The sequence below is a fragment of the Crocodylus porosus genome, unplaced genomic scaffold (genome assembly GCF_001723895.1).
Source record: "Crocodylus porosus isolate Cpor-Errol unplaced genomic scaffold, CroPor_comp1, whole genome shotgun sequence".
Taxonomy (NCBI): domain Eukaryota; kingdom Metazoa; phylum Chordata; order Crocodylia; family Crocodylidae; genus Crocodylus; species Crocodylus porosus.
In genome coordinates, this window is record NW_017728925.1 from 17,394,231 (window position 1) to 17,406,830 (window position 12,600).

At 64.5% G+C, this 12,600-nt stretch overlaps 1 protein-coding gene across 1 annotated transcript in view; it reads left to right on the forward strand.

Moving 5' to 3' along the window:
• PTGS1 (prostaglandin-endoperoxide synthase 1) overlaps positions 1–12,222 on the forward strand; it is a 15,044-nt gene extending 2,822 nt beyond the window's left edge. Inside the window, exons 3-11 of the mRNA XM_019541126.1 lie at positions 779–895; positions 1,154–1,294; positions 2,219–2,362; positions 3,586–3,767; positions 4,041–4,124; positions 4,365–4,611; positions 4,850–5,136; positions 5,829–5,976; positions 6,099–12,222. Coding sequence (XP_019396671.1) covers positions 779–895; positions 1,154–1,294; positions 2,219–2,362; positions 3,586–3,767; positions 4,041–4,124; positions 4,365–4,611; positions 4,850–5,136; positions 5,829–5,976; positions 6,099–6,457 — 1,709 coding nt within the window. The 3' untranslated portion in view covers positions 6,458–12,222. The remainder of the gene's footprint in view (positions 1–778; positions 896–1,153; positions 1,295–2,218; positions 2,363–3,585; positions 3,768–4,040; positions 4,125–4,364; positions 4,612–4,849; positions 5,137–5,828; positions 5,977–6,098) is intronic.
• The last annotated feature ends 378 nt before the right edge of the window (positions 12,223–12,600 follow it).

Sequence of the window (12,600 nt, forward strand, 5' to 3'; positions counted from 1 at the left end):
GGCACCGCTGGCAGCCGCAGGCGCTCTGCACGGCGCGGGGGCCGGGCGGCACGTGGCCTCCTCCCCGGCTCGCGTGGAGTATCTGGGGCGGAGTCGGGGGCATTTCCTGGGCCAAGGGGGCGTCTCGTTTGGCCTCAGCTGGGGTTTGGGCTCGCAGGAGCCCCTGCCTGCCGTGGACACCCCCGATCTCCGCAGAGGGGGTGGGAACAGGACAGGCTCCCCGTCGCTCCCGGGCCGTTCCCAGTCGGACGCCCCGAGCGGAGCAGCCTGGCAGGCTGCGTGGAAACTTCTTTGATGGCATCGGCGGTGTGGAGCCGCTTGCTTCGCTAAATGCCTCCTGCTGCAGACAGCCTGGCGGTCTGCATGGCAGCAAGGGAGAGCTTCACCCTTCTGGCCAGCACCCCCTTTCAGGAGGGCACAGGGTCCCCTCTGGGCGCGCCTAGCTACCTCCCAGGGACTGCAGCCAGCTGGGACAGCACACGGCGGGCACGGAGTTTGGAGGGAGGTGACGGGAACAGGTGAAACACGGCACTTGGCATCCTTTAGCAGGGAGCCCTCTGCCCCTTGGCTTGCGTGACACCCCCAGGGCCCGCCCGCTGCCCGCTCCCGGGCTGCGCTCGGCACGAGGACGGCTGGAAAAAGCGGCTCCTCCCCGCCACGGGCTCTGGGTCGTCTCAGCTGCCCCGAGCGTGCGCCGAGCCCCCCGTCGTCCTGCCGAGGAGCTGCTGGCTGGGGGGCCGCGGGTGCGCTCGCCAACCCCTCTCTCTCTCGCCCGCAGTGGATCCCTGCTGCCACTTCCCCTGCCAGCACCAGGGCGTGTGCGTGCGGGTTGGCCCGGAGGGCTACGAGTGTGACTGCACGCGGACCGGGTACTTCGGGACCAACTGCACCCTGCGTAAGTCCCCTCCGCGCTGGGCACGGAGCGAGGGCTGGGGGCAGGGGGAGACGCCGTGGCCCCGGGGAAGCTCCGTGGCTCTGCTGCCCGCGGCGGTGGTCTCGGCCACGTCAGGAGCGTCGCGCCATCCCCGCGGGCTCGAGTGGGGCTTCGTGGTCCAGCAGCGCGCGAGGGCCCGTGGCCCGGGTGTCGCCGGGCCGGGGCCGGGGCGCGCCGCATTACCCCTCGCCCGCCTCACCCTGGTCCGCGTCTCCGCAGCCGAGCTCTGGACGCGCATCCACAAGCTGCTGAAGCCCAGCCCGGCTTTCTACCACTTCGTGCTGACCCACTTCAAGTGGTTCTGGGACATCATCAACAGCACCTTCATCAGGGACACGCTGATGAGGCTGGTGCTGAAAAGTGAGGCTGGGGCTCGTCGCGGCGGGGTCCAGGGGCTGGGGAGGGTGCCACGCACAGCTCCGGGAGGGAAGCGGGGCCTGATGGGTCGAGCAGGGGCTGGGAGCGTTTGGCTTGCAGCCTGCAGGGACACCCTGCCTCGTCTCCAGGCCTGCGGCCTTCACGACGGCCCGGCTGGAGGCTTCCAGCCGGCGTCTGCAAAGCGCTGGGAGAGGCTGGGGCTGCGGTAAGGGGCGCTCCCCCCGCCAGGTCCAGGCCAGGAGTCCCAAGGAGGCCGCAGGGCGCCGCAGGGCGCGCGGGACCCAGCAGGCTGCGGGCCAGGAGGGCACGGGGGGAGCGGGGGCCGCCGCTCGGACGCTGCGGCTCTCGGGTGGTCAGCGGTGTCCGCGCTGGCCTGGGGCGACGAGGGCCGCTCCGGAGGCAGCTCCAGCTGCACGGCTCCACCGCTGTTTATCCTCTGGCATAAATATTTGTGCGAGGCTCCCTGGAGCTCGCACCAGAGCCCTGGCAGGCGGGTCCTGGGCTGCTGCTCTCCCCGCTCGCCCCCCCTCCATCCTGCCCTGCAGCCCCAGGCTCTCGCACCCCCTCAGGCCCGTGGCATCCGGGCCTCCCTAGGCCCCGCGCGCCCACGAGGGAGGCCGAGCCGAGCCCCGGGGCAGGGAGCCAAGCGGGGAGCTGCCGGACGTCTGCAGACCTCCCGGGCTGCTTATCAGGCCCCAATCTAGATCTCCCTGGTCGAAGCAAGCAGCGTGGGAGCCTTTTCCCCTTGTTGCACGGCCAGGACCTGAGTCCAGCCCACGCCTGGCCACGGCCCCGGGCCCCGCACTCGGGGAGCAGCGACAGCCCTGGCTGTGCGCTCGCTGCCCCCCTCAATCAGCTGGCACCGGCGCCCCAGCCGCAGGGTGACCTCCTGCTGTCCCCTTTCAGTCCGGGCCAACCTGGTCCCCAGCCCCCCCACCTACAACTCGGACTACGGCTACATCAGCTGGGAGGCCTACGCCAACGTGAGCTACTTCACCCGCATCCTGCCGCCGGTGCCCGATGACTGCCCGACGCCCATGGGAACCAAAGGTACGTGCCCGCCTGAGCCAGGAGCAAAGGGCAGCGGGAGGCGCGTTGCAGCCCACCCCGGTCCTGCCCCGCTTACCCTCCCTTCCAGCATCCGCATCGAGCGCTCCCGTGACACAGGGCATGGGCAAGACAGACCTAGAGTCCGGCCCAGCCCGTGGCGGTGCTCGTGACCGGCGACCCCGAGGGTCGCGGCGCTGGGGTCTGTTGCACATTCCCTGCCCCGATGGCCCCATGCGGTGGGAAGCACGACCCAGGAGCAGGGAACCCTGTGACTGCTCGTAACGGAGAGGCAGAGCCCCGTTCACCCCGCTCTCCGGGGACCGGGCGGCTCCTCGCCAAGGGCTGCGCACGAGGGTGAACCCACAAAGCCGGCAGCAGGGCCCTGACCCCGATGCCCGAACAGCCACGGCTCTGGGCCAAGTTTAGTGCAGTGGTATGCGTCAGCAGGCCAGGAAAGTACTTGCCGGGCTGCACCTGCGTTGCCCGGGGCGCGGGATGTTGGCGGGCGCAGATCCCGTGCATGCAACACGCGACCAGCCCTCCACAGGAATCTGCCGGCTTCGGCTCCAGGGGTCAAAGCCCTCCGGAAAGCCCTGCTTATCGGTCAATACGGCCATTACAAGTTGATTGGCAGATAAATGCCGCCTTTGATAACGCCCTTCGTTCCCCGGGAGGGCGCACTTAGGCTGTATGCATGTGTGGAAACAGATGTAGAGCGCGATGTGCCTGGGATTCCTGTGCCACGTTTACATTGGCTTTACATCTCTGGGATGCGAGATGGCTGTGAGCAACCTACCGCTTCCTTGCGAGATAAGCATCTGCTGGCGCGCAGCTCGAGTCAGGCCCTTACGCAAGGCTGGCACCTGGGATTCAGTCCCACCAGCAAAGCAGCGCAGAGGGAGTTTAAAGCGTCGCCTCGGGCCTCAGGTGCTTCTCCGGGCTGTTTCTTTACATGCAAAAGCACCGGGCCAAGCCTCAGCGCTTTGGGGAGTGGCGCTCAGGTTGCCCATGCTCCTCGTGGAAGCGCTTTAGGAGATTATCACGTGCTGAGCTAAATTCAGATTCCGCTATAGGAGCAGGTTTGCTTTCCAACAAAGGCAGTACGAGCAATGTGGCAAAATCCAGCCCATGCAACAAGAGCCCAGCGCCCCGCAGCCCGGGCTGCAGCCGCGCGGCGCTCCCCGGGGCGTTGACGGCCCTGCCTCTGGTTCCCTCCTCTGCAGGGAGGAAGGAGCTTCCTGACCCGCAGCTCCTGGCCGAGAGGTTCCTGCTCCGACGGACGTTCGAGAAGGACCCGCAGGGCACCAACCTGATGTTCGCCTTCTTCGCCCAGCACTTCACTCACCAGTTCTTCAAGACATCCGGGAAGATGGGACATGGCTTCACCAAGGCCCTGGGCCACGGGGTATGGACGAGGCCCTCGGCTTTCTTGCCCGCTGTCCTTGGAGTCACGCTGGACGGACGCCAGGCTCCCGGGCTGCCCCGACTCAGCCCTGGAGACTGAGATCGTGCCTGGGCGGCTGCTGCCTCGAGAGGGGCAGCTGCGGGTACCTATTCAGACAGGGGGAGGAGAGAAGCCCCCAAGCTGCCCACCCCCGGGCAGTGCCTGCAGGCTGGCCGGGGCCGGGGACCAGGCCAGCGGGGCGTGCCGCCGGGTCACGCCGCCCTCTCTTTGCAGGTGGATCTCGGGCACCTGTACGGCGACAGCCTGGAGCGTCAGCACCAGCTGCGGCTCTTCAGAGACGGGAAGCTCAAGTACCAGGTACGGCCGCTCTCTGCCGTGGCATGCAACGAGCCCCGCGCTCGGGCACGGCCGTGTCACCACCACGCCCTCCTCCCTTGGGTGGCCCGGGGGCCACAACCTTCCCGCTCCCCCAGGTGCCCGGGCCTCGGTTGAGGCTTGCTGCCCGCGTGCCTCGGACAGCCGGGGCGGTGGGGCTGGCCGTGCGGGGTCGGGGCGGGCAGGCCGGCGCCCCGCTGCCAGCCGGTGCTCGCCCCGCAGGTGGTGGACGGGGAGGTGTACCCGCCCACGGTGCTCCAGGCCCCGGTGCACATGATCTACCCCAACGGCACCGCCGAGGAGCAGCGCCTGGCCGTGGGCCAGGAGGTCTTCGGGCTCCTGCCCGGGCTGATGATGTACGCGACCCTCTGGCTCCGCGAGCACAACCGCGTCTGCGACCTGCTGAAGCAGGAGCACCCGACATGGAGCGACGAGCAGCTCTTCCAGACGACCCGGCTCGTCCTCATTGGTGAGCGCCAGAGGGGCTGGGCTGGGCAGGCCCGGGTAGGCACCAGTGCCCCAGCCCCGTGCTCCTCGCTGCTGGCACATGGCTATCTTATTTAGCGGGTGCATGCTACACGGCTCCCCTCCCCACGCACCGCCCGCGCCCGCGGCCCGGGTCCCAGCCACGACTGTGTGCCCTGCTGCCCCGAACCCGCTGCCAGCTGCTCACCCTGCTCCCTTGGCTCCTTTCTGCTCCCACCCAGGGGAGACCATCAAGATCGTCATCGAGGACTACGTGCAGCACCTGAGCGGGTACTTCCTGCGCCTGAAGTTCGACCCCGAGCTGCTGTTCGGGGTGCAGTTCCAGTACCGCAACCGCATCGCCGTGGAGTTCAACCACCTCTACCACTGGCACGCGCTCATGCCGGATGCCTTCGTCATCCAGGGGCAGGAGTACAGCTACCAGCAGTTCATCTACAACACCACCATGCTCATGGACTACGGCATCGAGGGCCTGGTCGAGGCCTTCTCCAAGCAGAACGCCGGACGGGTAGGCTGGCGCGCGGGGGCATTGCGGGGGGCTGGCTGCGTGCCCGGACCCGGGCACCCTGCAGACAGGCCTGCCGGGTGGGACGAGGGCACTTGGGGGCAGGACCTGGTTTCCAGACGCCCCAACGCCTCCGCGGGGCAGGACCCCAGCCCAGGCGGTGCAGCGTCCAGGGCCCCGGCAGCTCTCCGGGCAGCACCGGACGTATTGGGGGTACGGCTGTGACCCAGGCGGTGCTGGCCATTCCCAGCCTTAAGCCCCAGGGCACTTGAGAGGCCCGTGCTGGGTGCCTGGGGCAGCTGCCTGGCTCATCCTGCATCTTCTGCTGCCACCCGGCAGTCGTTCTCATGCCTTTGGGCCCCGTCTTTCCTCCTCCCCTTGCCTTTGGGAGCCCTGTCCCACACTCGCTTTGCTGCTCTCTCCGAGTGCCTAGCTCACTTCCTCTGCCTGGAAAGAAAAGGCTCCCCTCTCAGGGGTTGGTTATTGCACCACTGTGGTTGGGCACAGGTGTGCAGCTGGCTCCAAGCCCCACTGGGGCAGGCCCGTGGCCCCGGGGCACTAGCCGTCCCCAGGTCTCTGGCACGAGGCAGTGAAAAGCGCCAGGCCAAGACGTCCTATGCAGCATGCCCAGGAGCAGGGCTTAGTGGGGACAGGACCTCTTGGCATGCGCTCTCTCCCTCCTTCCTGCCCGTCAGATCGGCGGGGGACAGTCCATCAACGGCAACCTCCTGAAAGTAGCCATCGGGCTCATCAAGGAGTCCCGGCAGCTGCGGCTGCAGCCCTTCAACGAGTACCGCAAGAGGTTTGGCATGAGGCCCTACACGTCCTTCCAGGAGCTGACAGGTAGGAGCCAGCCCTGCCTGCTGTGGGGGGGGGTCCCCCGCAGCCCAGAGCGCTGCAGCCACCGCAGCGGGGCTTCGGCTCCGGGCAATTCCTCCCCAAATGCCCCTTTCACCCCGGTGCAGGAGAGGAGGAGAAGGCGGCGCAGCTGGAGGAGCTGTACGGCGACATCGACGCCCTGGAGTTCTACCCGGGGCTGCTGCTGGAGAAGCCGCAAGCCAACGCCATCTTCGGGGAGAGCATGGTGGAGATCGGGGCCCCCTTCTCCCTCAAGGGGCTGCTGGGGAACCCCATCTGCTCCCCCGAGTACTGGAAGCCCAGCACCTTCGGCGGCGCCACGGGCTTCGCGCTGGTGCAGACAGCATCGCTCGAGAAGCTGGTGTGCAACAACGTGCGACGGTGCCCGTACGTGTCCTTCCGCGTGCCGGACCCCAGCCCGGAGCCGGCTGAGCACAGCGCGGGCCAGCCCTCCACAGAGCTCTAGCAGTGCCACGTCGGGGCCCGAGGCCACGTCAGCTACCGCCGCCCGGCCAGCAAGCTCTAGTGCTCCCCGCTGGAGCCAGACCCATGCCGAGGAGGGGACAGGGGTCCTGACCCGTGTCTCTGGCGTTCTCCACGCCAGCTGTAGGGGCCGAGTGGGAGAGGCTGGGAACTGGCTTGTGGATGCGTCCGTCGCAGCTCCTGGGATGTGCCTGCACGCTACTGCTGCAACAAGTAGAAATGAGGCTGCTGTTAGGCATCGAGCATCACCTACCCTTGCAGCCCAGCCTGCCGCATGCTGTATGCTGGGCACCGTGGTGCTTTCCCTCTCGTTTCTGGGTCCCCTGCCCAGGGCCTGCTGAGTAGGTGCCTGAGGTCTCCCAGAGGAAATGAGGGACGTTTCCTGTTCTGCACCTGCGGGGATATTCCTTCCCAGAGGAGAGAGGTACGGTTACCGTAGCCCACCTGTGGCACTGCGCTGCTCACCAGCCCTTGACACTGACCCGCCCTGGGCTCTCACCCCAGCGCCTCCCCCATCTCCTTTCTGCTGTCACTTGTGTGGGTCCCATCCTGGGGCTGCCAGGCAGGTGCTGAGGCAAAGGGAGCTGGTTTGCTTGGGGTTGGTGGCTGCTCTGCACATTGTGAGAGTGTTTTGTTCCATGCCGGTAAAGGAGGCACCAAGTTCATCTCACAGCAGGTGGAAAACAGGAAACCGCCCACGTTTCCTCCAGATCTCAGGCGCCAGCTCAGCCGGTCCCGGGCAGGGGACCTAGAAGCAAGAGGGGAAACACCCTGGTGGCCAGCATACCGCACGTAGCAGGGTGGGTCAAGGGGCCGGCGATGCTCAGTAGCCCAACCGCAGCCTCTCCTCTGCCCATCCCAGGATGGGCAGGATGTGTCCCAGGGCCTATGACGGGCATGTCCAGGAGTCTGCTCCCAGCATCTCACTCTATTTGCCGCCTCTGCTATCACGCTGGGTTTCCCTGCCCCAGCCCCAGCTCCGCGGGCTGCAGGGCTTCCCAGGGTGCAGAGCCCCCAGGCAGAGCAGGGACCAGCCCTGCAACGTGCGGCCTGTCCCAGCTGCATAAAAAATTCAGTCCTGCCCTTCAGGGGACCAGGGAATCGGGGTGGGGGGACAGTAATTGAAAGCGCCAGGTGCCGATTCCAAGGTGCCTGCACTGCTACATGGCGCCGGTCTGTGCTGGAAAACCTGAGCTCCTGCAGTCACCCCGCCCACCCTGGGGGGGGTCATCCTATCTCCCCCTCTCCATTGCAATAGGCGTTATCCCACCTGGAATCAAGCTGAGTGAGAGTGTTTGCCAGCAGCCTCTTCACAGCCCCCCAGGAATGGGACTTTGCAGTATGAAAGGTAAAGCCGCAGTCTTGGAACTGGCCCCCATTTATTCTCTGAGCCAAGAACATCCCAGCACCCATCGCAGTCTGTGATGCCTCCACACCAGGGCGTCTCCCAGCATCAGACCAGGCACTGCCACTGCTTCCTTGCTGCCCGTGCCTTGGCGAGCTGTGCTGGGGCGTGGTGGACGAGACAGCAGGGAGATGCCAGGAGGGAGCATCTCAGCAGCTAGGCAGGGTGAAGGAGCAGCAGGAAGGAGAACAGGCCACGGCCAGTGGCAAGGAAGTTTTGACCCACTGCAGTCTGTGGACCCTCCAGGCCGGCAGCTGCTCCCAGCTATGCAGTTTTGTTCTCTACCCATCTGAAGCAGGCCTGTGTTGCTCTGGTCTCAGATAACTCCTGGACCCTGCGAGAGAGACAGCATTGCATCATGGAGGCCATATGGGCAGGCAACGTGCGAGCCGCTGGGGGTGCAAGGCTCAGCACCAGCATCTCGGAAGCTGCATGGCAAGGACTCACTGCTGCCCCCACTGGCGTGCACTTGTGGCAGAAGTGCTCACATACTGGGGTCCAGTGATGCAGCAGGCGGCTGTGATGCTGCCTCTGGCAGGGGTGGCTCAGAGGCATTTGATGCGGCGCCCGCAGCCGAGCACACCTCTGCTGGGCAGAGGCGGATATTGATGGTAACGGCCAGCACAGCACCGGCCTGCTCCCTGGGAGGGAGGCACTCGGACGTCTCAGGCCGGTAGAGGTGCAGAGTGGTGCAGATGTGTGGGGGAGCTGGCGAAGCTGCTGTGCCCACATCTGGTCTCCTTCCACGGGGTTCCTCAGCTGCAGCAGCGGATGTGGCTCCGCCGGGGCTGGGGCAGTGTCCCTGAGGACTGGTCTCGCTCTGCACCAACGCTTGGGAGTCCTGAAAGAGCAGCATGTGCATCAGGAGGAGCAGACAGGATGGGCACAGTGCCAGGTCTATGGCTGGGGTAACTCAGCCCCACTGCAGAGCAGGAGCAAGTAGGCAGCTGAGACCAAACTCCAGATTAGCTGCGGGTCTCGCTTAGCGCCTGCTATTGCCTCTGCCAGCATCTGAGGGCAGATCGCTGGCCAACAGGCAGCTCTCGACTGGAGCAAAATGCAGGGCCCTAGCAGGAACAGGAGCCTCTTTGCAATGAGACTGGCAGGGGCCAACTCACGGATGCCCAGCGCAGACAGGCAACGAGTGCAGGACAGGACAGGGCTGGCAGCAGGGATCTGAGCACAGCACTACTGCACAAGGGCTCAGCGAGCTGCAAGGAGCGGGCAGCCCAGTCACGGGGACAGTTCTTGTGCATGTTACCTCTGGCCGGTCCTGCGTTTCCCCCGTGGGAGCTGTGGGGCCAGGGCCTTCCAGGCTGCGGGGGGCAGGGGTCTCATCCAGGCTCAGGGTGTCGATGGCACACTCCGCTTCAAAGGCCCTGTGGGGTGAGGAGGTGTCAAGGATGGCTATGATGGGCTGGGATGTCAAGAGAAACCCGCAGCCCCTGCCCCACCTCGCCATGCAGGTAGCCCTTGGGGCTGCTGGCCGGTCACTGGGAGATGTGCACGCTCCCAACCCCCGCAGCCCAGGCCCAGGAAAGTCCTTGACGTGGCCTGGAGGCACCGGCCACTCCATCCCTACATGCTGGGCTGTCAGGGCTTTCCCACGGGGGGCCAGGACCTGAGCTGTAGCCAGCGCCCCTGCCCTGAGCCCAGCTCACCTGTTCTCATAGGCTCTGTCCACCTCCAGGTAGTTCCTCCTCCAGCTCCTGCCGCTGGAGGGTTTGGGAGAAGCTACAGAACAGAGGCAGACTTGTTTCTCCAGGGGCAGGTGGTGAGGACAGCTCGGCTGTCCTGCAAAGGCGATGGGGACCTCGACCCCCTGCTGCTCAGAGGCCCCATGTGGGTGGCCACATACCCAAGGTCAGCTGCTCCCACCCCACGGGGCAGGCCCTCCTGGGCATGCGGTCACCCACATGGACCTGCCATTGGGCTGGGTCAGAGCAAACAGGCTACAAGCCTAGGGCCTGCTCCCCTCTATTCCCAGTCCCAGCAAGAGCAGCCCCTCCACCCTCCCCTGCGGCTCCAGCTATGCCTCGGGCCGAGGGCTCACCAGTGCTGCTGCCCTTGGTGTGCTCCGTTTTCTGCCACAAGAAGTAGATGCCCATGGAAAGGAGAATCAGAGCCAGGGATGCCGAGGCTCCCACCACTACGGGGACATCGTGTTTATCCAGGCCCAGGAGCCAGCTCGTGCCAACCGGGGATGCCTGCCTGCACAGGGCCAGCAGTGAGAGGGGGCACCAAGATGTGCCAGAAGCCCAAACACACCCAGGCCCATAACAGGATGGATCTCAAGCAAGCACAATCCCCTGCCTACCGTCTCGGTGCAGCCACCTCTGGGGCCAGACGTGACAGCTTCCAATGCTGCAGGACCGAGAGAGCAGGAACAGCCCACAGGAGGCACGAAGCTGCCATTGTGATGTGGGGATTGCAGTACAGTCTGAGCCCAGGACCTTACCTTTCTGTGGGGCGCAGCCCCCAGCCAGGGGCCTCGGTTGTGCTCTCATGTCCCCCCAGGGTTGATAATTGCTGCACGCTGGGGGCAGTCCCAGAGGGTGGAGACGACATCGTGTGATGGGATCTGGCTGGGGTGTCCTTGATCCAGCTCCCCAGGGGAGACTTGGTGACCCTGGCCGGCACCCAAACCACGCTGCCTTGGGGGGCTGAGATGCCACATTCCCGAGCATCCTGCTCCAGGACCGGCGTCAGGGTGGAGACCTCTGCTGTGGGCAGGAGCCTCCTGGCAGGGGAGGAGCTCAAGGCTGGAGACAGAGAAGCGCTGCTTGATTTGATGCCAGTGGGACTGTCCAGGACCCTGCAGAGCCAGAGCTCTGGGCAAGCCCCAGATGAAAGACTTCACCAAGCCAGGCCAACGCACAGCTCAGAGGGGCTGCCAGGAGTGCAGAGCCCTGGACAGCAGCAGCAGAGACCTAGTCTGGGGGGACCTTGGGAGGGGCTGTGGAAACCTTGCACCGGGACTCACTAGGACATGCAGGGCAGCCACTAGTGTTAGGGTCAGAACAAGCCAGGTGCTTCCGTGCTCTGTGCCCATGGCTGGAGAACTCCAGAGGTATCAGGACTCGACAGTGATTCCTGGGGCGCCACCTTCTCCCCGGACCCGCCAGCACCAGCATCCCGGCCCAGGCCGACTGAACCCTGCAGCACCGCTGGGGCCTGCTTGGAAGATCTGGACTCGTGCTTACCTGGCTCTGCATGGCTGCAGCAGAGCTGTGGGATGCTGGAGAGAAGCATGCAGAGCACCAGTTCCTTCATTCTTCTCACCCAGTGCTCACGGCTCTGGAGAAGCTGCTCAGGTCATGGCCACCTGGGAGGAGCAGAAACGGAGGGTAGAGATGGACACAGAGGGTGGAGACCCAGCCCCTGCCCTGATCCCAGCCCTGCCCCTTTCTTGGAGATGCTCCCCTCCAACATCAGACCCTGCCACCTGGAAGAAGGGTTAGCATGCAATGGTGCTGCACCCAGATGCCATGCTACAGAGCCCTACCATCGTCCCACCCAGAGCCAGGTCCTGGCTTTACCCTCCCCACACAGAGATGTCTCCTTTGTCAGGGAAGTGGGGCATGGGCCAAGTACTTGCACCATCTGCAGCCAGCCATCACCCTCAGGTCCCTGTTCAGTCTGCCCTTGGTGCAGCCTTAAAGAGCATCTAACCCCTTCTCTGCCTGTGTGTGGGGGAGGCTGGAGTCCATGTCCTTTCCATTTCTCCTCTATGAACCAGAGACCTGGGGGGCCATGAACCTGCTGCCGCTAGCCTCAGACCCCCTCATGGTCTCTAGAGAGCACAAGGACCCCTGGGCTGAGGGACCTGCTGAGCGATGCCTCACAGAGCACGGGGCAGGAGGAGGATTATCGAGCGCACGATCAATTATTCCAATTTCTAGGAAGAAAGTGGGAGCTTAAAAGGACACAAGCAACCGACAGGGACTTGTTTCCCTGCAAACAGCTCACCAGGTTAAACTGCCAGGGCACAAGTGACTCATTCACCTGTTGGCAGCTGGGTTTCACCCATCCCCTTCCTGCTCCCAGAGAACAAAGCCCCAACCTGGCCCTTCTCCTCCCAGCGTGGCTGCCTGCTGCCTCTGACCCCTGTCTCCGCAGCAAGGCCCCTAGAGCCATGGCCAGGGAAGCAGAAAGGATGGTTAAATGCCAGTTTCCCTTTCCCCGACTGTGCGGCTTGTTACATTTCTGCACTCCAGCAGGCTAAGGGCAGCAAAACTCACCGGCTCAGTCTGACTCACTCTCCCCGGTTTCACTACCTTGCTCCTGGGCACTGGTGCCTGTTTGCTTGGATTTTCAACAAAACACTGCTTTCGCTGTTTTGCCAAAAAAAAAAAAAAGGGGCCAAAACCCCAGACAATTGAACTTTCCATCCATGGTCACTTTTTTCCCTAATAAAGTTTCTATCTGGGGCCTAAACATTCTTTAATTTCTTGTTCTTTGGAGTCCTGTCCTGCCCTCACACCTGGTGCTGGGTTTGGTGATTGTTCTGCCTTGAAGTTGGATTCTCTCTAGACCACTCTGGGGTCTCACATCTTTCTTTCACCCATCAGCCATTTGGGTATTTCAGTGTGGGCTTGGATCCTGATAGGCAAGTTCTGCTCCCAGAGCTCAGTCACTCCATCAGATCTAGAATAACTCGGGTGATTTCACTGTGGTGTAACTGGGTGCAGAATTAAGCCTACCTGTAAAGGCTCCGTGTT